This window comes from Pseudorca crassidens, chromosome 14, assembly GCF_039906515.1.
Source record: "Pseudorca crassidens isolate mPseCra1 chromosome 14, mPseCra1.hap1, whole genome shotgun sequence".
In the NCBI taxonomy this organism is placed as follows: domain Eukaryota; kingdom Metazoa; phylum Chordata; class Mammalia; order Artiodactyla; family Delphinidae; genus Pseudorca; species Pseudorca crassidens.
The window spans coordinates 10,316,628-10,339,710 of NC_090309.1; the positions used below are offsets into that span (position 1 = coordinate 10,316,628).

The 23,083-nt window shown below is 43.8% G+C and overlaps 1 protein-coding gene across 13 annotated transcripts in view; it reads right to left on the reverse strand.

Moving 5' to 3' along the window:
- Positions 1–740: 740 nt before the first annotated feature.
- Positions 741–23,083, reverse strand: part of ZNF892 (zinc finger protein 892) — a 34,166-nt gene continuing 11,823 nt past the window's right edge. For 12 of the 13 annotated variants that reach the window (XM_067704323.1, XM_067704326.1, XM_067704327.1 and 9 more), the window contains 2 exons: positions 22,208–22,321; positions 18,807–21,681 (listed from right to left, as the gene is read on the reverse strand). In XM_067704323.1, coding sequence (XP_067560424.1) covers positions 20,690–21,681; positions 22,208–22,321 — 1,106 coding nt within the window. In that variant the 3' untranslated portion in view covers positions 18,807–20,689. Of the gene's footprint in view, positions 8,214–10,408; positions 10,496–11,002; positions 11,106–14,175; positions 14,265–15,067; positions 21,682–22,207; positions 22,322–23,083 lie in introns of those variants that run through there. The other variant, XM_067704319.1, reaches the window with a different exon arrangement.

Here is a 23,083-nt window from a genome sequence, read left to right on the forward strand (position 1 = left end):
TAGAAAAAAATCAATGAAACTAATAGTTGGGTTATTTTAGTTGGGTCAATGAGATTAAAGGAGGAAAGAGAGAAGGAAAAAACCATACTATAAACACACACACACAAGTTTGGTGGTTAAACAGGTATTATATTTATCAAACTCATTGGACACTTTAAATGGGTGAATTTATTTATCTAAAAGTATACTTTAATAAAGTTGATTTTATAAAATGCCCAAAAGCCAGGTTTTTTTTTGGAGTAGTAAAACTGACAAACCTCTGGAAACACAATCAAGAGAAAAGAAGAGGAGACAAATAAGCAACTCCAGGAATGAAAAAGAGGAGACAAATAAGCAACTCCAGATAAAACAGGGATTTTAAATAAAATAAAAATATTTGAACAACTTAATGGCAAAAAAGAAAACTTTTAGAAAAGCCTAACTTAAAAAAATTCAAGAAGAGATAGAAAATCTGAATATCCCCTAAAACCAGTCAAAACACACACTATACAACAATAATCCCAGTTTAACAGGTGAATGTAACTAAACATTCAAAGAGCACAAACTCTTCCAAGGGTAGGGAAAATCATTAAGTTGTGTAAATCCCAGGAATGCAAGTGTTCTTTACCATTAGAAAATTTATCAATGTAATTTACCACATTAACAGATTACAGAAAACCATACAATCATCTCAAAAGATGCAGATTTTACTACTGTTCATTAAAAAAAACTTTTTTAAATAAAAGGTTAAAAGACACATGTTATATTCATCATCATTTTATTGGGCTACACCACCATAAAGTTTACATGATGGCAGGTCATATAAACAGCTATACCAATACCTAATAGTCATACAGCACTTGATAGCTTACAAATCACTCTGCACCCATTATCTACCTAATCTAGCCACTCAAGGAGGTATCACATTTTAAAATATATATAAATGAGGAAACAGATTTAAAAGGATGACGTGATTTGTCCCAAATTCCAATTATTTTCTTTCTTTATTTTGTTGGTTCTTTGTGATATACACACATAGATAATACATAATAGGAAAAAAACACACAATTCTGAATCTAATTCTCCAGTGGTCCTCACATGTTCTTGGAGCAAAGATACAAATAAAAATGCTTAACCTCATAGTTTATATTCTTAGTCATATCTATTCTTCCTTCTTGAATTTGTAAACTACAATTAAATGCTGGTATTTCCTCAACTTAAAAACTATAGCTCCCTCAAAGCCAGATGACGCTTGCAGCCTGATAGTTTCTACCTTCCAACTAGGCAATGTATCTTTGGGGAACAAGTGAGCATTCCTCTTGGTCCTTACTTGGTTACAAATGCCCGGTGTAAGCTACAAACCTTTGATGCAACTTGACCTGCCACTTCAGTGTCAGATGGAGGATGTCATGGGAAAGGTGGAGTGGTGATTTCCCCCATTACTCTAAGTATAGCTAAAACCCCTGCACGTTCTATAAAAAACAACATAAGATTCTGAAAGGTGGAGGGAATACAGACAGGCTGGGGACCTCTGGACCTGAAGAACAACGCAGGGCTCCTTGGGTTTTCTTTTTGCTTCATTTGTCCCAGACTGGGTTCTGAAGAAGCAGGAAATCCAGAAACAACAACAAGCACAGACCAAAAAAAAAAGCCCAAGAAAAGTCTGCTCATTCTAGCCAAAGGACTAGGAAAAAAGAGCAGCTTAGCAAGACAGAAAACTTTTAGACAAGAACCACCCTACTCCGGCCAGAGACCATGAAAAAACACTGTGCTCCTATCCACAACCAACAAAGGCCAAGTGGGGAGCCTACATATCCACCCTCACAGGCTGTAATGAGGCTCCTCAATGCCCCATCCCCACCCTGAGTGGTGTCAGAGAAGGTCAAGTGGGGGACAGGATTGTCAAAGCCAACCCCTCCCCCATCCCACCTCAGCAGTGTCACCGGGGACTCTAGGGGAGACTAGGCTTCCAACCCTACCCAGAGACAAGACGTCTCTCCCCTTCCTTACTGGTGTGGTGTCAGTGGAGGCCACGTGGGGAGCTGGAACTCCTCCGCACCCCCAGCCCAGCAGTACTGAGGATCCCTGTCCCACGTATCAACAGAGGCCAATGATGGACCGGGACTTCCAACACCAACTTATAGTCATAAGGCAGTGTCCCCCCAACCCTTTCCACCAGAGCAGTGTCAGAGGAAGGCTGCCCAGACGGAAGCTCCAAAGAGAGTCAGGGCCTCATAATACTCAAAATGTCCAGATTTCAATGGAAAATCACTCATCACACAAAGAACCAGGAAAATCTCAACCTGAGTGAGATGATCCACAGATGCCAACACTGACATGGCACAAATGTGAGAATTACCTGACAAGGATTTTAAAACAGTCATTATAACAATGCCTCGGTGAGCAATTACAAACACACCTGACACAAATTTAAAAAATAGAAGTCTCAGCAGAGAAACAGAATAGAGAATCAAGTGCAAGTGAAAAATACAATAACTGACATAAAACCCAATAATGGGCTCAAATAGTAGAATGGAAGGGACAGAGGAACCAGTGAACTTGAAGACAGAACAATAGAAAATACCCAATCTGAACAACAAAGAGAAAATTGCTATGGACTGAATTGTGTCCCCTGAATTTATATGTTGAAGCCCTAACCCCCAATATGACTGTATTTAGAGATGGGGCTTTTAGAAGGTAATTAGGTTAAATGAGGTTATAAGTATGGGGTCTTAATGTGATAAGACTGGTAGACTTCTAAGAAGAGGGGGAAAGAATTCTCTCTCTCCACACCCATGCACTGAGGGAAGGCCATGAAAACACAGCAAGAAGGTGGCCACCTGCAAGCCAGGAAGAGAGCTCCTACCAGAAACCAAATCTGCTGGCCCCTTGAAACCAAATCATCTTAGCCTTCCCAGCTCCAGAGCTGTGAGAATTAAATCTCTGTTTGAGCCACCCAGCCTATGGTACAGGCACACCTCAGAGATATTGTGCGTTCAGTTCCAGAAAGCCACAATAAAGTGAATATCGCAACAGTGAGTCACATACTGTTTTTTGGTTTCCCAGTGCATATAAAAGTTACCCTTATACTGTAGTCTATCGAGTGTGCAATGGTATTATGTCTAAAAAACAAGTACGTACCTCGATTTAAAAATACTTTATTGCAGGCTTCCCTGGTGGCGCAGTGGTTGAGAGTCCGCCTGCCGATGCAGGGGACATGGGTTTGTGCCCCGGTCTGGGAAGATCCCACATGCCGCGGAGCGGCTGGGTCCGTAAGCCATGGCCGCTGAGTCTGCGCGTCTGGAGCCTGTGCTCCGCAATGGGAGAGGCCACAACAGTGAAAGGCCCGCATACCGCAAAAAAAAAAAAAAAAAAAAAAAAACTTGATTGCTAAAAGATGCTAATTTTCAGCGAATCATACTGGTAACATCAAAGACCACTGTTCACAGATCACCATAACACATATAATAATAATGAAAAAGTTTGAAATATTGAGAGAATTACCAAAATATGACAGGGACACGAACTGAGAAAATGCTGTTGGAAAAATGGCACCAATAGAGTTGCTCAACACCAGGTTGCCACAAACCTTACATTTGGAAAACAAAAAACAGAAAAACAATCCCAGAATACCTGCAAAGTGCAAATAAAATGAAACACAATAAAACAAGGTCTGCCTGTATTTTGGTTTGGAACCCAAACAGATTAAGACAGGTTTTGGTACCTAGAAGAGGGACGCTGCTCTAACAAATACCTAAGAATGTGGAAGTAGCTTTGGAACTGGGTTACGGAAAGAGGCTGGAAGAGTTTTGAGGTGACTCCTAGAATTAAAGGCCATTCTGGTGAGGTCTCAGACATCAGAAATGAGGAACACATCATTGGAAACGGGAAGAAAGGCAATCCTTGTTGTAAAGTGGCAAAGAACTTCACTGCACTGTGTTCCAGTGTTCTGTGGAATGTAGAACGTGTGAGCAATGAAACTGGATGTTCAACATAGGAGATTTCCAAGCAAAGTATTGAAGGCACAGCTTGGGTCCTCCTTACTGATTAGAGCAAAATTCGAGAGGAGAGGGACTTCCCTGGTGGCGCAGTGGTTAAGAATCTGCCTGCCAGTGCAGGGGACACTGGTTTGAGCCCTGGTCCAGGAAGATCCCACATGCCGCAGAACAACTAAGCCCGTGTGCCACAACTCCTGAGCCCATGCGCCACAACTACTGAAGCCCACGCGTCTAGAGCCCACGCTCAGCAACAAGAGAAGCCACCACAATGAGTAGCCCATGCACCGCAACGAAGAATAGCCCCCACTCGCTGCGACTAGAGAAAGCCTGTGCGCAACAACGAAGACCCAACCCAGCCAAGAAAAAAAATATTCGAGAGAAGAGAGATGAATGAAAAAGGAACTGTTAACCCAAAAGGAACTAGAACTTGGAGGTTTGGTAAATTCTATCCATGTTGCAAAACACGAGAAAACTTGTTCTGAAGAGAACACTAAGGGCGAGGCTGAGCAACCATTTGATAACGAGATCATGGGTGTGACTCGTAGATTTAATCAGCCATCTCGGCAGAAGCCAGGGACAGAAATGGGACTATACCAGCAGAAACACAGCCAGCTGGGACTAAAGGGGATAGAAAAACCAGACAAATGAAGGAAGGCTGTTGGAATTCTTAGATCCTATAGGGCCAGACAATAGAGCTTATTCAGCTGCAAACGTGCGCCGTGCTTCAAGAAAGGGAAGAATGACTCTGAAGTCGACTCAGAGATCTTGAGGCTGCCTCCTCAGTTTCAAAGGGTGGGGACATCAGCTTGGTTTCAACAGGCCAGACAGCCTCCAGCCACAGTTTGGAGGCAGGGCTGCCCAGCAGAGCTTGGCAGCAGGATGGCTGCACGAGCAGGTCTGGAAGGTGGGACACAAAGCCAGAGAGGTTTATCCTCACCTGAAGATCTCATGGAGCTTGCTTTGCTAGGTTTTGGGCTTGCTTGGGATCCATCACCCCTTTCTTCTTTCCTATTTCTCCTTTTTGGAGTGAGAATGTCTATCTTATGCTGTCCCACAATCGAATTTTGGAAGCACATCACCTATCTGGTGTTACAGGTTCACAGCTGGACATGAATTTTGCCTCAGGATGAATGATACTTCAAGTCTCACCCATATCTCATTTATGTGATATTTAGGTGAGACTTTGAACTTGACTTTAGAGTTGATGCTGCAATAAGTTAAGACTTTGGGGGTTGTTGGGAGGGAGTGGATATATTTTTGCATGTGAGAACATGAATTTGGGGGGCCAGGGACTGAAATGCTATGGACTGAATTGTATCCCACCAAAATTCATATGTTGAAGTGCTAACTTCCAATGAGACTGTATTTGGAGATAGGGTTTTTCAAAGTAAATTAAGGCTACATGAGGTCATAAGGCTGGATTCCTAATCGGACAGGACTGGTGGTTTTACAAAAGGAAGAGAGCAAGCACTTTCTTTCTCTCCTTCCATGCTCAGGCACCAAGAAAAGGCCATATGAGGACACAGCAAGAAGGCAGCCATCTGCAAGCCAGGAAGACAGCCCTCATCAGAGACCAAGGCCAACACCTTGATCTTGGACTTCCAGCCTCCAAAACTGTGAGAAATTAATTTCCGTTGTTTGAATCACCCAAGCTATGGCACTTTGCTATGGCAACCCATGCAGACTAAGATAAAAACGTACCAAAAAGTAAGTAAACAGAGTCTCAGGAACCTGTGAGACTACAGATCTAACATTTGTTAGAAGGGGTGGGGGTGGAGGCTGAAGATGTATTCAAAGAAATGGTGGCTGAGAATCCCCCAAATCTGGCAAAAGACACACACCTACAGCCTCAAGAAGCACAGAAAGCAGGATAAACTGAAAGAAATGCACACTAAGACATCACAGTCGAACTTGTAACCACTAAAAACACAGTACTCAAAATGTTTGCAAAAATAATCTTCAAAGTTTCAGTGAAAAAAAAAACAAATATAAAGATGTCACCTGCCTCTATTTAAGAGTAAAATGATGAAAGGTGTTTCTAGTGTTTTCAAGTTGTTTACCACCTAATATGCCGCGTCAGTTCAGGTCTACAGGTAAATTAAACGATGGTATGAAAAAGCTTAGGGTACAAACTACATACAACTGAGGCAAATTTTTATAAATATGCACATTCTCAGGTAACTCACCTTAAAACAGACTGAAAGCATCAGAGGTCCCTTCTGTAATCTCCCTTTCTAGGTTGTCAGCCTTGACCCTTGGAGTTGTGATTCTTAGTAGGTAACTTCTCAATGAACATTGTCTAAAAGACCAAAAGTGCAGAAGTGGACTTGCCGGGCCAATATTCCTTGGCTTCAAGATGGAAACTTTGTGACTAACTAACAAGCCTGACTGATATTTTTCCTGGTTCTTGGTACTCATTTGAGTAGTTATCTCAATCAACATGTGAGTTCATCCCCAAGCTCTTTTTGTCTATGCTTTCTATCCACCTCCTAAGTGCTCTGGTATTTAAGACCAAGGACAACGTCCCTTCCACCACCACTCAACCCTGTACAGGTTCATTGTGAATTGCCAACCTCTTATTTCCACCCTTGCAATTTGCCTAAAAGGACCATTTATCCCTTCAAAACTTCATCTCCTTAGCATTATGAGACCACCTACCCCAGCCAAGATGGCCTCTTTCCATCATGGCACACCCTATTTCTCTCACAAGGATTTGGTAGCTTACATACACATTAGGGTGTTGGAAATAATTTCCCTCTCTCCCCAGGGAAATACACAACTTCCTCTGTTACTTAAAAAAATGTAAAACCCTTCTTTCACACTCTAAACAAGCTATGTCCCATATCAACAATGACTTCTCAATTAGATCTTTTTTTGTAACACAGTCTTAAATTCCTTTGTAGCCCTCACAGCATGTATAGTAATTGTTCAATAAATATGTTCTGAACATACTACACGTACAGGACCTTTATCCAGTATGAATTCTCTTTTGCTGGCCAAAGGCTGAATGCTCACTAAAGGCTTTTCCATATTCCTTGGTTTTCCCTCCAGAATGAGTTTTCTGATGTTGAGAAAGGGATGAACTCTGGCTGAAAGCTTTTCCACATTCCTTACACTTATAAGGTTTTTCTCCAGTGTGAGTTTTCTGATGCTTTGTAAGAGATGAGCTCTGGCTGAAAGCTTTTCCACAATCCTTACACTTGTAAGGTTTCTCTCCAGTGTGTGTTCTCTGATGACGAATAAGGGCTGAGCGGTCACTGAAGGCTTTGGCACAATCATTGCATTTGTAGGGTTTCTCCCCAGTGTGAGTTCTCTGGTGTTGAGTCAGGGCTGAACAGTAGCCAAAGGCTTTCCCACATTCATTACACTCATAAGGCCTCTCCCCAGTATGAGTTCTCTGGTGCTGAATAAGGCCTGAACGATCACTAAAAGCTTTCCTACATTCATTACACTTATAGGGTTTTTCTCCAGTGTGAATGACCTGATGCTGGGTAAGGAATGTGCTTTGGCTGAAGGCCTTTCCACATTCATTACACTCATAAGGTTTCTCTCCAGTATGAATTCGCTGATGTTGAGTGAGGTATGAACTCTGATTAAAGGCCTTCCCACATGCATTGCATTCATAGGGTTTCTCCCCAGTATGGATTATATGATGCCGAATAAGGGCTGAGCGGTGACTGAAGGCTTTCCCACATTCGTGACATTTGTAAGGTTTCTCTCCCGTATGAATTCTCTGGTGTAGAGTAAGGTGTATGCTCTGACTAAAGGATTTACCACATTCATTACATTCGTAGGGTTTTTCTCCTGTGTGAATTCTCTGATGTAAGACAAAAGCTGAGTAGTAACTAAAGGCCTTTTCACACTCATTACACTTCCAAGGCTTCTTTTCTGCACAAATTTTCTCATGTTTCATTAGATCTGAATTTTGTTTCAAGTTCTTTTTAAATGAATCACAATTGTGTTGTCGCTCTCCTTGCTGTTGAACAAGGAATGTCCTCCGACTAAAATTTCTTCCAAATCCATCACACTGGTAACTTCTCTCCCCAGAAGGTTTCTTCTGAGGGACAACCTCTTGTATTAAATGTTTCTCATGGTTTTCCTGCTGACTCTCTAAAGAATCCTCACATTCACTGGAACTTTCCTTTGGAAATCTCTCTATTAACACCCCAGTGTTAACAGGGGCTAATTCTTCTTCAGAAATATCCTGCTCTGGAGTTAGCTCCTTGCATTCCAGTCCTGTATCCCAGTGTGAAAGAAACAAAAATACAATGTATCATTTCCTACACTGAGAGAAAAATAATTGCTGTGGTAGGAAAATAATGAAACAAACAAAAAATGCTTACAGGGGACAGAGGAACTTCTAAGTTCTCAAAAATAGCCCTGCAACCTTGAGAGAGCATGAGAAAAGAAAGATGACTGGGCAAAGCAGTGCTCAACATTCCTGTATCCAGCAGGGGAGGAAATGAGAAAGAATAACAGAACAAGACTAAACAGAGGTGATGGGGGAAATAGCAGATAAGAAACAGGGTCTGGTGGAGACTGGACTGGGATCAGAAAATGATGGTCTCCCATGGATTGTCACCACCTCACCAGAGCATCATGCCCTGAGAATGTCCATCAATAGCTGATCTTACCACCAATCTTTTCTTGTTCCAATATGTCCCAATCACTGCTGGCAGACTAACCTTTTAAAAGCATACCTCTTACACAAAAATCTCTGTTGGTTCCACTGTCTCAAGGTGAGACACAAATCCCAGAAGCTAGCATTCAAGGTAGTTCAGATCTACAAATTCAATTAGTAATTAAAAAGCAACTGATCATCTCTGATCGCGCCACACCAAACAAATTGGAAACAGCAAAACAGAACCAACCTTTACAAAAAAATAAGTAGTGTGTGGGGAGGGGAAGGTCAAATCCCCACATGCTCAGACTGGTCCCCAACCTGTCAGGACACCTGTCCCCAAATTCCAGGCTTCTTAGGAAGAGTTTGGGGGAAAAACCTGCACTGCTAGAAATTTTTAAATATTCTAGGCTTAAATGGTCATTACTATCCACTCCAACCATGACTCTACATGAAATAAATCAATACGATATAACCTTCTCAATGACGTATCATAATCAAGGAAGTGGCTGGGATTGTAAGGATAAATAGGTAGAAACAGGTTAAAGGCAAATGGACTTTTAGCTAAGGGGAGTGGAAGAACTGAAGCCCCAAACATTTGCAGAAAACACATGGTTAGCGGAGGATAGTCAGAGACTTGCCTGTCTCGTGTTAAGGGTTCAAGTTGAACAGAGAAGATAAAATGACTAGGCAGGTAGGTCTTGAAGGCAGGTAGAGGAATAGAGAACTGGCAGAGTAAACAACTCACTGTGGGAAATCTGGCAGTATTATGCTGCCTAATTAGACAAGGATAAGAAAGTATAATTAAAAGCTAAAGAAAGTATAATTAGCTGGTAGTCTATTGCAGTATCCAGTTTGACAAAAGTGATAGGCTCAAATCCATGACATCTTTCAAAAGAAAAGTTAGCAGGACTTAATCATTAGCTATCATTTGCTTAGCACATAGCCATGTACTGTTCTAAGCATTCCCTTGGATTATTTCATTTGATCCTCACAACAACCCTATGAGTTAAGTGCTATCATTACCCACATTTTACAGTTGGGGAATTTGAGTCACAGAAAGCATAATCAATCTGTTAAAGCTCACAGAGCTAGTACGTAGTTCAGATTGGCTTTGAACCCAGGAAGAGTGGTTCCAAAGTCTGCACTCTTAACCACTATGCTATGCTACCTCCACTTAGAGAAGAAGGCAAGGGGACGACTCAGAGATCAATTTATAGTCATTGTTCTGAGACAAAAAGTCACGTTATCCTGCAGAGATAAAATAACATATATGAAAAAACCTGGGGCTTCCCTGGTGGCGCAGCGGTTGGGAGTCTGCCTGCTGATGTAGGGTACACGGGTTCGTGCCCTGGTCTGGGAGGATCCCACATGTCGCAGAGCGGCTGGGCCTGTGAGCCATGGCCACTGAGCCTGCACATCCGGAGCCTGTGCTCCACAACGGGAGAGGCTACAACAGTGAGAGGCCCGAGTAACGCAAAAAAAATAAATATAAATAAATAAATAAAATAAAAAACCTGGTTTAGAGCCTTGCACCCAAACAAATTATTAACAAACATTATTTCACCTTATTTGGGAAAAAGAATTGGTTTGAAAGGGTGCAAAGTACTGACTTTCTAAAAAATAAAATTATGACTCTATAACAGGTCAGCATACACAGAGCTGGAGTATGGCCCAGGAGAAAGGCAGTTCACTTCAAGCTTTCCATGGGTCTAGCGAAATCTGGAAAGGCTCCTTCACAAGCATTGCAAAGATGCTTTTCCCACTGACCATCTGGGTTTTACGTTCACCGTTTCCAAAAATCACTCACCTGGACTAGTTGCTTTTGAGACTTCTCTCTCCAGCTCCTCCCCACACTCTAACTGAGAGATTACATCAGGCTTGGAAATTGGAAGCCCTGTTTGTGGGGAAAGAAAAAGGAGTCTGGTAAAGAGCTCAGTGTTAGCTCCTTGGTCGTTAGAAAAGACAGTCAGTATAAGAGAGAGAAAGGTCGGTTCTGGATTTCTCCCTCAACAGCGCTCAGAAGAAGGTAGGAAGATTGATATGGGGTCTATTTGAGTTCAGAATAATTGAATCACTTGTTTTTACCTCTCCCTATTAAAAGAATAAGCACCCATCTCTTAAGAGGTGTTTTTATTAGAACTTTGTCTCAACATCCTTGGTCAGGGAATAGGGAAGAAGGACGCTACCGCCTAGGCAATTACGATATAAAGGTGTCCACTTCTGACTCCAGAAGGTTTAAACTTACATCCAGAAACAAAAAGAAGAAATTGCCTGCATCAGACTTTACACAGGGATTAAGAATCTTTGAATCTAAGAACGTCAGAGCTCCTAGGAACTGAGGAAGCAAAGGTACCACACTGGGTAAATTCCCACACTGGGTGGGGGCCGGGGTGATGCTTACCCAGCAAGACCAGATTCCTATGCTTCTCAGGCACATCTCCTTGAGGAGTGTTCAGCTGCCCCCACTGGGTGAGAGCCTCAGCCATATCCCTGATCATCGACTCCTGAAAAACCGAACACATCAAGTGCTCACCAAGGGACATCCTTCCAGAAGCCTCTGGGAAGGACTCAAACAGATGGCATAAGAGGAGAAAGACAGGAAGGACAGGAAGGTTAGACAAAACGACCTCTACCATCCCTTCCAATACTAAGATTCTCTGGTGTATCTGGAGTCACAGACTCGCTCCTTACCTCCACGCATCAGAATCGCATGTAACCTGCAAGTGGGAAAGAATACCTGCAGGGTAAAATCTGAAGGTACCAAGTTACTAGTTTACGTGGTGAAAAGTTAAATTATAGAACTACAGAAATCCTTACTATTTAGATATGGGAAAGTGGAGAAAATATAATTATGAATTAAGTATTTTCTTTATGGTATGTTTTTAAAATACAAGAGATTCAAGAAATATGAATTATTTTTCTCTCTCGTTTTCCTTTGAGAATAAAATCAGTCCAATATATTTTCTAAAAATTAAGGTGTTTGCTACACATGTCACAGTATATAGATTTGTAAAACAGTATTTCAAGGGCTTCCTGGGTGGCGCAGTGGTTGAGAGTCCGCCTGCCGATGCAGGGGACACGGGTTCGTGGCCCGGTCCGGGAAGATCCCACATGCCGCGGAGCGGCTGGGTCCGTGAGCCATGGCCGCTGGGCTTGCGCGTCCGGAGCCTGTGCTCCTCAGCGGGAGAGGCCACAGCAGTGAGAGGCCCGCGTTCCGCAAAAACAAACAAACAAACCATATTTCAAGCCCAAATTATCAGAGTTCCGAAAGTGTTCTCGCCATTTCTCCCCAGTCAGTCTGACCACTCTCCCCCCACCTCCACCATCTCCTCTCTACCCCATCATACACTGCTTCTCCTGCATTCTCTGTGCTCCAGCTGCCGGCTGCCCTTTGGCTGCCTGAAATGTACATCATACTCCCTCCCTTCTGCCCCTTTACACACACTGCTTTCTGTCCCTGAATGTTCCCCCGTTTCCCCATCCTTTCAGCTATTTTAATCCTACTCACACTTCGGATCTCAGCTCAGGGGTTACCTCCTCAGGGAAGCCTTCCCTGATTCTCTGGGTGGTAGCACCATGTTCCTTCCCTCCTCCTGGGTTATGCACACAGCAAGGGGACTTTGTGATTAACATCTGTCTGTCCCATTAGAAGCTAACCTCGAAGAGAGTAGAGGCCAGGTTTAATTTTTCCCAGTGAAGCAGCCCTAGTCTTTGGCACAGAGCAGGAACACGGTGAATATTTGTCAAAGAATTAAAAGAAGGTGAAACACTTGAACAAGAATTAATAGAAACAAGAATTAAGTTTAAATGGGGTGTTCTATAAAAGTGTGCCTGGGAACAGAGGTGGGAGGGGAACAGAAGTGTATCAAACATTGAAAACATTACAGGAGTGTTTACTCTACCTTACCTTGACCTAGATGACAGGCACAAAGTTTAGACCGTCTACTAAAATGTAGGGAGAGTGCGCAGGGTGGGTAATGCTCCTTTGAATCTAGAGCTGAATCTGTTTACTGCTGATAAAACAAATGTCTAATAATTTTTCTAACTCTATTAAAAATTTTTTCTATACAACTTCAATGTAATGGAGTCACATTGAAACAGACCAGTCCCTGGGATGCTAGCAAATGAACCAGTCATGGCTTTCTTTGAAACACCGCTTTTGCCATAGCCCCTGAATATATATGTATATACATATATACATGTTATATGTATACACACACACGTATATATGTGTACATATCCTCCAAAACCAACTGGTAAAATAATTCACATAATAACACAAAGTTAAGAGAAACTACTTTGAAAATCCCTTGCTCAAAATAATTTAAATCTTCTTCTAATACTTGAACTATGAAATAACTTTCCTTTTTTTTAAGTTACGGTCCCTTAAGGCCACATGCCTCAGGAGTGCTCAACACAAGCCATGTAATTTGTACAGTCTCTTTTCTTACAAACAACGCAGCAGTAACAGACTACCTAGCAGTTCCTTTCAGACTTTAGTTCTGAGAAAACCTCAGCAATCAAACTCATTTAAGGAGCTGCTGCTCAGTGTGAGTATGTGGGGGGCTTGAGGGCACAGGTAGACCACATCTACCATCCAGCAGATGCTACTGACTCTCTCTCCTCTTCCCTCTGAAAGAGATCTACCAATTCAGATCAGAATCAGTACTGGTGTTTCTTCCTAGCGTTTTGCATGCACTGTCAGCACCTGGATGCTGTGAGGCAGGTCTGAGCTTGACAGGCGGTCCCAATGCCTTTACCACGGGGTCTGCCATTCTCCCAGTATCCTAGACCAGATCCTACAGAAGTATCTTGACTAATCTTCTCTCTCCAATCATTCACGGCATGTTTCATCTTGCTGGGCCTCTAAAAACTTTCACGGGGCCTCATCTGCCTTTGGAATAAGATCCTGTGTGGATTTTTCCTGTGGTCTGGCTACAACACGCCTACACTTCCCTCATCACACTCCAGCTCACTCCACAGTGACACACATTCTCCCTGAAGACCTCTGACTCTCTCATCACTTGGGAGACTTTTGTCAAAGCTGTTCTCTCTCTTGGAATATTCCTATATTCTATTTTCCAACTACCTACTCTCTCTTGTCTTCCAAAATGCAGCTTTTATCCCAGCATTTTACCCCCAAATACTCTAGGGGATGGAAAACCTCTTCTAAGGTCTTTTATGACTTGTCTGTACTAGTAATTTCTCTATTAATATATATATATATATATTTCTTCTTGCTGTTTAACTATTTTACTTATCTGTATCTTATTTCCTCAGTAAACTTCACAAGGCAAGGCAACTGGCTCTTATTCCTTTGCATCTCGCCAGGAGGCTAATCACAGCCCTGAAGAGCTTGTAAGCGTGCATCTAGCACTAAGTGGATAGAGAAGTGATGCCAGGAGGGAAAGTTCTGTCCATGTGAAGAGCATTTACTATTAGGTTCACTGCTCATTATTTTATTAGGATGAAGCCAGTGGTCTAGGAACCACGGCTGAGCAAGTCCATAACAATGCTAGAAACTATATTCATGTTCTGAGAACAGAAAAAAAAAAAGAAGAAATTTAAACCCACCTGGTATGCAGGGGTCAGCAGCACAGAGGTCAGGCCATTTTCTTTTGGGTTTTCAGCATGGGGAAGGTCTGAATTCTCAGAAAGTGACCCTAGAAGTGGAAATAGGAGCCCCAGTGATTACTCTTGCTTGCAGTACACTCACAGAAACTGCCACACACAACTACTTGTCACCTGAGAAGAGTCAACACAGGGAACCAAGGGACAATCCCACAACATCTCTTATACAAGACAGTCATGACCATGGCTGCCTCAGGTTCCTCCTATGCTCCTCTGCCCTTAAACTCCAGTAGAACTCTGCTACGAGATCCTGGACACTTAAATACATATTTCCATTTCTCATCTGCTGAGTGTCGTCAAAATAATCTCAAAGTCTCGGTGTGTCAATCCGTGCCTCAATGAGTCACTCCTGTTCTATTCCAGGCTCACAGGATGAAAGACTAGGTAAATTCTTTTTGAACATTGGCTTTTCAGATACAAAACTGGCTTTCTCAGAAAAGCAATGGGCCTGTGGGGAAAAAAATCCAAGTACTCTAAATAAATCCTGTGACTTCTCGAATCCTCACTTTCCCCATCTGCCAAATGGGTCTATTTGATAGTCTCCTTCCTCCATAACCGTCTTACGAGATTCCTGTGAGAACAAAAGAAAGTCATTATCAAAAGCCAAATTGTCAGATATGGTGATTTGGCGGGGGGTGGCAAAGGAGGTATACATCATCCTAAAGACCAGCAGGGCAATGTAGGTAGCGGGCTCCCCTTAAACCCCAACATGAGACCAGCTGGTAGGAATGGGCTCTCTCCCCCAGAAGATGTGCTGCTTGTCCTTCCAGAGCTTGCCCCAGCCAGAGGGCAGCCTTTCTCCTTTTTTCTCTCCAGCAGGCGGCATCCTTCTCACCTCTGCCCTTAGGCTCCATGGTGACTTCCTCCCCGCCGGCGCAAGTGACGACCGTGGGAAAATGGCGCGACGAACGCACTAGAGGCCGGGGGTCCACAGCTCTAGTCCACCCCGAGGCCCGGGAACACGCGCGCGACCCTATAGCTGGGCAGCCCGGTGTCCTCCACCCGGAGGCCCTCCACCGCCCTCCTTCCGGCCACTCAGACTCCGAAGGACACGCGCTCAGCCCTCTTGGAGCCCAAGCTCGACCTCGCGAACAACGCTGTGGAGGCCCGGCTCGCGACAAAGGTATCTAGGAGCCGCCCGTGCCGAGTCGCGCCAGCCCGAACTCGCTAATGAACTACAACTCCCAGAATCCTCCGCAGGGAGCGGCGGCGCGTCACCGGAGGACGCTTCCCAGAGGACCCCGCGGGTCCGCCTTTGACCCCGGCCCTGCATCTCTGCGATGGCGCGCGGCCGTGCTGGGTGATTAGCAGCGCTCGGCCTCTCGGAGAGCTCTTTCCTGGACGCTCCAGGGGCCGCCCCTTCCTCAGTGTGTACTCTGGGCTCCAACCCCGGAGGACGTGTTCGGCCGCGCCAAACCCCGCCTCGAGAGGGAAATTCACTCCCAGCCAACTGTAACTGGCAGAGGGCGGCGCCCCGCTACCCACCCAGGATTCCTCCCTGGCTGCTCTGCTCCCTCGGAGGGAAGGCGCCCGCGTTCCAAGGATGTTCACCACGTCGTTTCTCCTGTACTGCGCCTCCACGACCCACTGTCGGGGGGCAGAGATTACCTCAAGTAACCAGGGATGTTTATTCCATGCAGCACCTCGAAATATTGAAAAGCAGAATCTCAGTCCCGGAAAGCACCTCAGTCCGGTCCCCAAGAAGCTATTAGTTAATAGTTGATACCGCTGACCTTAAGGTGCCTGGAACATGGAAGTCTTTCAAACTCCCAAGGAGCTCTAGGAAACGTCAGCTGAGAGTGGGGTTATCTTCAGGCTGGTGCATGTTCTCACCTTCCTTCCCACAATAAAGTGGCCAATTTTCTATCCAGTGCAAGTTCCCAAGAAAGAAAATCAAAGTACCTAACTGTCCCTGCTTGGGTATAAGCCACAACGTCTGTTTCTCCTTTCTCTAATAGAATCCCCAACTTTTAGCTAGGCTTAAGGCTGCCTGGAGTAAAAATGACATTCCTCATCATCCCTACCTCTTGCCAGGGGGATGAGAGCAAAGTGATTCTTTTTTTTTTTTTTTTTTTTTGGTGGTACGCGGGCCTCTCACTGTTGTGGCCTCTCCCGTTGCGGAGCACAGGCTCCAGACGCGCAGGCTCAGCAGCCATTGCTCACGGGCCCAGCCGCTCGGCGGCATGTGGGATCTTCCCGGACCGGGGCACGAATCCGTGTCCCCTGCATCGGCAGGCGGACTCTCAACCACTGCGCCACCAGGGAAGCCCCCTCACTGTTTTATATTTACAGTTTTGGAGTGTCCATTGCCAGCACCCATTCATGCTTTGCCATTCTAATAGAGCTTCCTCCTCCCTCCAGAATCATAATAAATGAATTCTAATATCCTGCTCAGAAAGAGATAAAATACATGATCACATGAAGTATCTTTTAACTTTCCCTAACTAGCAACCTTGGATACTTCCTCCTCCATATCCTCATTGGGTTGTTAGAGGTTCATCGAGTAACATCTTTTCCCCACTTGAGTTCTGATCGAACTCAGAACAAAGGAGGCAGGCACATAGAGATCAGAACAGCTGTTTTGAGAGCTGTTGAAAAATGTGTCTGAGGGACAGTGACAACAGGTTTCCCCAGCCTGGACCCCACCCAGATATTTGTCCTACTGGAAGCGGAAGACTGCTTTCTGCAGGTACACAGTGCTTGCCACGTGGCCAGGAGCAGGCATCCCTCTAACGTCTCCAATGATCAAAGTAATCCCTTACCTTTTACTTCTAACAGCTCCTGATGATTTTGCAAAACTGTGCTATACAATACAATAGCAGTTGCCCAGAGTGGCCACTGAGCACCTGAAATGGGGCTAGTCCGAATTTGAGATGTGCTGTAAGAATAAAGTACTTGAAGACTTAGTTTTAAAAAAATGTAGTATCTATCTCAATGCTTTTTATATTGACTCTATTTTGAAGTTCTTAAAATATTTGAATGAAATTCAAATATTGATTGAAATGAAATATTAAAATTAGCTTTTGCTGTTTCATTTTAATATTTAAAATATGGCATTATATTCCTGTTGGGCAGCACTGATCTAAAATGCCTGGACTCGGGTATAGGGCTTAGCGTCTCTTCAAGTTGATTTCATATTTAATGGTCCTGGAGGGGAAAGGTACTGCAGTTTTCCAGGGCCAGATTTGGGTTCTTGTCTCTCACATTGGTGCCATATGATCTTCACACTTCTACTATCAATATAAGCTGATACATACATTTCCCCTGTACATTCAGGCTCTTGTTAATGCATAGTCAAGGAGGACTCTCACCAGGATCCCCATCACCTCAACATGGGTACTTCAACTACTTTCTGCCTTTTTACCGCAGAAGTCCGACCTCGATAAGACAGACCACTTAGGAACTTGACATCCACAGCTAGCTTTCTCTTGGAATCATGATTCTGGCTTTATCAGTATGTTATCTAGGGACTTCCCCGGTGGTCCAGTGGCTAAGATTTTGCGCTCCCAATGCAGGGGGCCCGGGTTCAATCTCTGGTCGGGAAACTAGATCCCACACGCATGCCGCAACTGAGAGTTCGCATGTCGCAACAAAGATCCCATGTGCCGCAACGAAGACCCGGTGCAGCCAAAATTAAAAAAAAAAAAAGTTATCTACTGACCGGCACCCAGTAGCCTTGCTCCCCAGCTCCTCTTCACATCTGTCTTATTTATGTGAGACTTGGGGGTTAATTTATTCTTAGCAGCACAGGCCTGGGGGTGAGATAAATTTCTGGGATTAGTAGTCCCACCAATTCTCTGTCCCAGGCTTCAGTGCACCGGTTTTCTCTATTTACCATATTGTCTTCATCTCAAAGTTCCCTAGCATTGCTTATCCTTTTCTTTAAAGTGTTGATTCATGGTGTGCTTCTATTAATTTGTGTGGTAAGTGTTCAATTCTCTTAAACTTAGATAGGGCTTATTTAAGCATCAGAGAGATTATTTCATTTTTTTGAAACCCCTTTTAAAGTATTTTGCCTTGTATCTTAAAGAATGTTGGCATAGGGACTTCCCTCGTGGTCCAGTGGGTAAGACTCTGTGCTCCCAATGCAGGGGCCCAGGTTCGATCCTTGGTCAGGGAACGAGATCCCGAGTGCTGCAGCCAAAAATAAAAAAAATAATAAAATAAAAAAAAGAATGCTGGCATACTTCCAGTTTGTCCAATTTCTGATTCGAAGATTTCACCCTACTAATGGCCATTCAGTGAAGCTAAAACCTCAAAATTTAAGACCTCCACTACTCCATACCTTATTGAGAGGTCAAATGGCCCTTTCCTCAGAATTTTTAGGAGATGGAACAGTACTCCACCTTTTAAAAATGCTCTGCAGATCACCAAATTTTAGAAAGGAACAAAGGGAGAACTGCTGACTTTATGTCCCCACTCTGTTTTGATTACCACTTTACTCAAAAGTCCATTCTAGTCTCATCTTGCTGACAATGGCAGAGTATCTTAGGGGAATACCTGACATTCAATTTACTTTTAACAAGGCAATAAATTAAAGATTCAGAACTCTCAGAGACAGTCATCAGCCAAAAATCTGTCAGTAGTTTCTTTTATTTTGTACTTGACATTATTAAATAATGATATTATCCACTTCAGTAGATTCTGCACTGTTTTTCCTCAAGTTACTTTGAGAGTCCACATGTGAAAAGTCTTCCTGCCGCTTATCTGCTTTAAGAAAGGTGGATCAATAGGGTTGTGGGTAGGCTAGGGAAGGGTCTGTTTGGAATTCCAGCTTCTTGAATCAGACTTTTACACCCAGGGAGAAATGCATGTTGGTCCACTGGGATTCATGCATGGCGAGGTAAGTTCCAGACAGCCTTTCAGAATCAAGTCCTCTTCTGGGCTTCACCTTAAGCAAATAGAAAGGGAATGCAAAGCCTAGAGTCAAAGCTGCCTGGTGCCTGACTGTCAATAAAATAAAAATATAGGACTGGGTCCAGGGACTAGCAGGGTTTTGGGAGTCGAGATTTCAAGTTTAGCAATGTGGGATCACCTCATGGCAGACCTTAAATATTCAGAGACGTTTTCATTAAACAGGGAGCTATTTTAGGTCTTGAGTAGGGCAATGATGGGCAGGAAGGGATCATTTGGAAAGACCGGCCTAACAGTAATATGAAAAATGTAACTTGTGACAGAGGCTGTTTATATTAACCAAATGCTGAGGTGCCTGTTGACTTTCCTAGTATCTTGGTGCTGGGTTCTGGTTTATGAGATATAAACAGAAGTGATGGCCCTGAAAAATATCCCAGCATACCCCCCAGCTTTCTCTTCCATGATGACCTTGGAGGCAACATGTTCTAAATGATGAGGAGGAAGGAAGACAGACTCATATCTGAGTTTATGTGAGAAATGAATCTTTATTTTGGGTTCACTTATTGCCCCATAGCTTAACATCTCCCTCCTCAATAATGAAGAGGAAAGAATTCGAATCAAGGAGTGTCTACTGCAGTAATGGGAGCCTGAGATGATAAAGGTACAGGCTAGACTGTGAAATTCAGAGAAAGGATGTGAATCTAAGAGGTGTTTTAAATAGAACTTGGTAAGTCAAAGAGTCATTAATTCAGATAACTATTTATTGAGCACCTATTATTTGCAAGGCACTGTGTGAGATACAAAGACATGTAAGTCACAACTCCGAGTGCTTACAACCTGGTTGAGGAAATAATACATGTACATAAATTATAAAACAAACCTTATAGCATTATGGTAAAGAGAACAGACTTTGAAGGGAGACCTGTATTCAAGACCTGGCTTCACCTTTTACTAGCTGTCATATTGGGCAAGTTATTTAACTCCTCTAAACTTCAGTTTGCTCATCTGTAATATGTGGGTAGTAAAAGTACCTACTTCAGAGGGTTAGTGAGAGGAGCAAATAATCTACTCCTTGCAAAACTCTCAGCTGAGTGCTTGCCCCATAATAAGTGCTCAATAAGTGCTAGCTACTAGTAGTAGTATTAAGAGATCTAGAAACTGGGACACAACAGAACAAGGTCAGTGCCCAAAAAGTCTCCGAGAGAGGGACTAACGGCTATAAAGAACTGTTCTGGAAACAACCGTATTGCTCTGACATTAGTGTGCCTTCCCCTCCTGCTGTGGCCTCCAGTTATTTAAAGTGTAGTGATACCTGGGGCCTAGGACGAGAGGTGTGTCTGAGGACGGCCTCCTAACGTTTGTCCCTATCGTCTGACAACCTCTGCAAAATGCTGACTCTAAAGAGTCACATCCTAATTTCTGGCATCCCACATCAGCTCTATAACACAGTGGGTAGAGAATGTTCCTTCAAACACTGTGGTAACAGAGGCAGGTAAGGAGAGTAGTAGCCAGAATAGGTGCAATGACCGGGAGATGGATTTAAGTTGGGGAAGACCTATCTTGAGTTTGCATGGAGGTCCTTTAACTAAAGCTTTTGCTCAACTCAGTCTATTCCCTGTTTGGCATAACGCCTTTGATGTTGAATAACTGATGATTTGGAACTGAAAACCTTCCCACACACGCTGCATTCAAAGGGCTTCTCTCCTGTATGAACCCTCTGGTGTCGCGTAAGCCGGCACCTCTGGCTAAAGGCTTTTCCACATTCGTTGCATTCATATGGCTTGTCTCCGGTGTGAATCTTCTGATGTTGAGTAAGGGAGGAGCGGTCAAAGAAAGCTTTCCCGCACTCGCTGCACTGATAGCGAGGCTCTCCAGCGTGGGCTTTCTGATGTCTATTCAGTGATGAGACACCGTAGAAGGCTTTCCCACACTCGTTACATTCATACGGCTTCCTGCCCGTATGGATTAGCTGATGTCGAGTAAGAATACTTTTCTGGCTAAAGGCTTTCCCACACTGATTACATTCATAAGGACTTTCTCCAGTATGAATTCTCTGGTGTCGAGTAAGGGACGAGCGGTCAAAGAAGGCTTTTCCACACTCATTGCATTTAAAGGGCTTCTCTCCAGTGTGAATTCGCTGATGTACAGTTAGGGATGAACGGTCGAAAAAGGCTTTCCCACAGGCATTGCACTCGTAGGGGCTCTCCCCAGTGTGCGACATCAGATGTCTACTGAGACTGCTCCTGTGACTGAAGGCTTTCCCGCACTCAGGACAGTCATAGGGCTTCTCTCCAGTGTGAGTCCTCTGATGGCGAATAAGGGAGGAGTGGTCAAAAAAGGTCTTCCCACAGTCACTGCATTCCTGGTCTCTCTCTTTAGTGAGAATTTTCTTGGGAGGGGTTGCCCCATGCTGCAACCTTTCCTCCTGAGAAAGGGATTTCTTGCAGGCCTCCACTGCAGGGCTTTCCTTCTCTGTTCCCAACCCACCATCCACTGCATGAACTTCAAATTTAGGAGATGAAGGACCTTTCATTCCAAGCTTTTCCCTCAATGTTCTTTCTGAAGCACCTTGGATCTCAGGCTTAGTCTCCCAGTCTGGAATGGACAGAAAACACAGATGCATGTTTCTTTCTTGGGCTAGGAAATGTTACAGCAGAGAGGAGAGATGCTATGATAAATCTGAAAAGTCATGTACAGTCACCGCATTGCTTGCTCCCAGAAAGTGTTACACTCTAGGGAGAAACCAAGACTTGAGACTGAAACGGGGAATAGAACTGATAGTGGAAATCTCAGAAAAGAGGAGAATTTCCATTGGGAGCATGGCTAGGTTAATTAGGAGAGCTGGCTAAGTGGAGGGGATGGTGAGGAATAGGAATATCAAAGTGTGAATGGGTAATGTGACAGGTCTGAGAAAGTAAACATTTGGTGAATAATAGTGCACAGAACGTTAAGGTGTAGAGAAAAAGAAAAAAAAGCACTGGTGGGGGACAGAGAATAAATAATAAAGGACAAGATTTGAATTTGAGAAAAAGGTGATACCCAATACTCCCTCCCACATACACCTAAATAACAACCACAAAGCAAAACAAAACTCTGCCCCGCCCAGTTCATACTCAATTACCTTGAGAGACATTGTCTGCACATTCTTTCCCCTCAGATCCATGAAGCTCCACTATCCAAGGCTCATCCCCTCTCTTCAACTGAAAAATCACATCAGGTCCAGGAACTGGAAGTCCTGCTCATGGAGAAAGAAACAAGCCAGGTGGTCATGTGTGATTAAATACACAATGATTCCAAAGCTAATCCCAACCTCTATGTCTTTCAGAGAGCAAATGCAAAAGGCAGAAAGTGCACACCAGGAATACAGAGTATGAAGTCATATAAGGAATTCAGGAAACTCTGAATGGAGGTCAAGACTGAGGTTCTAAAAAGGAACAAATAGCATTTGGTCAGAGAGTTGATAGACTCCATTTGAATTAATGTGTTTATTCTTCCCCACGAAGTGAATGGGATGATCCTAGCTTTAGCACTGGTAGGATGGGGGGAAAAGTCCTTAACTCAGAGAAGATGAGAATGAAGAAAGGTCACAGTGAATAAGAATGTGTAATGTGGGGGCTTCTCTGGTGGCGCAGTGGTTAAGAATCTGCCTGCCAATGCAGAAGACACAGGTTCGAGCCTTGGTCTGGGAAGATCCCACATGCCACGGAGCAACTAAGCCCATGTGCCACAACTACTGAGCCTGCGCTCTAGAGCCTTCGAGCCACAGCTGCTAGAGCCCATGCTCCGCAACAAAGAGAAGCCACCGCAATGAGAAGTCCCTGCACCACAACAAAGAGTAGCCCCCGCTCGCTGCAACTAGAGAAAGCCCATGTGCAGCAATGAAGATCCCACGCAGCCAAAAATAAATACATTTATTTTTTTAAAAAAGAATATGTAATGTGTATTATATAGGTGCCCATTTTTGTTTGTTTATTTACCCTTTACTATTGTGATTTTA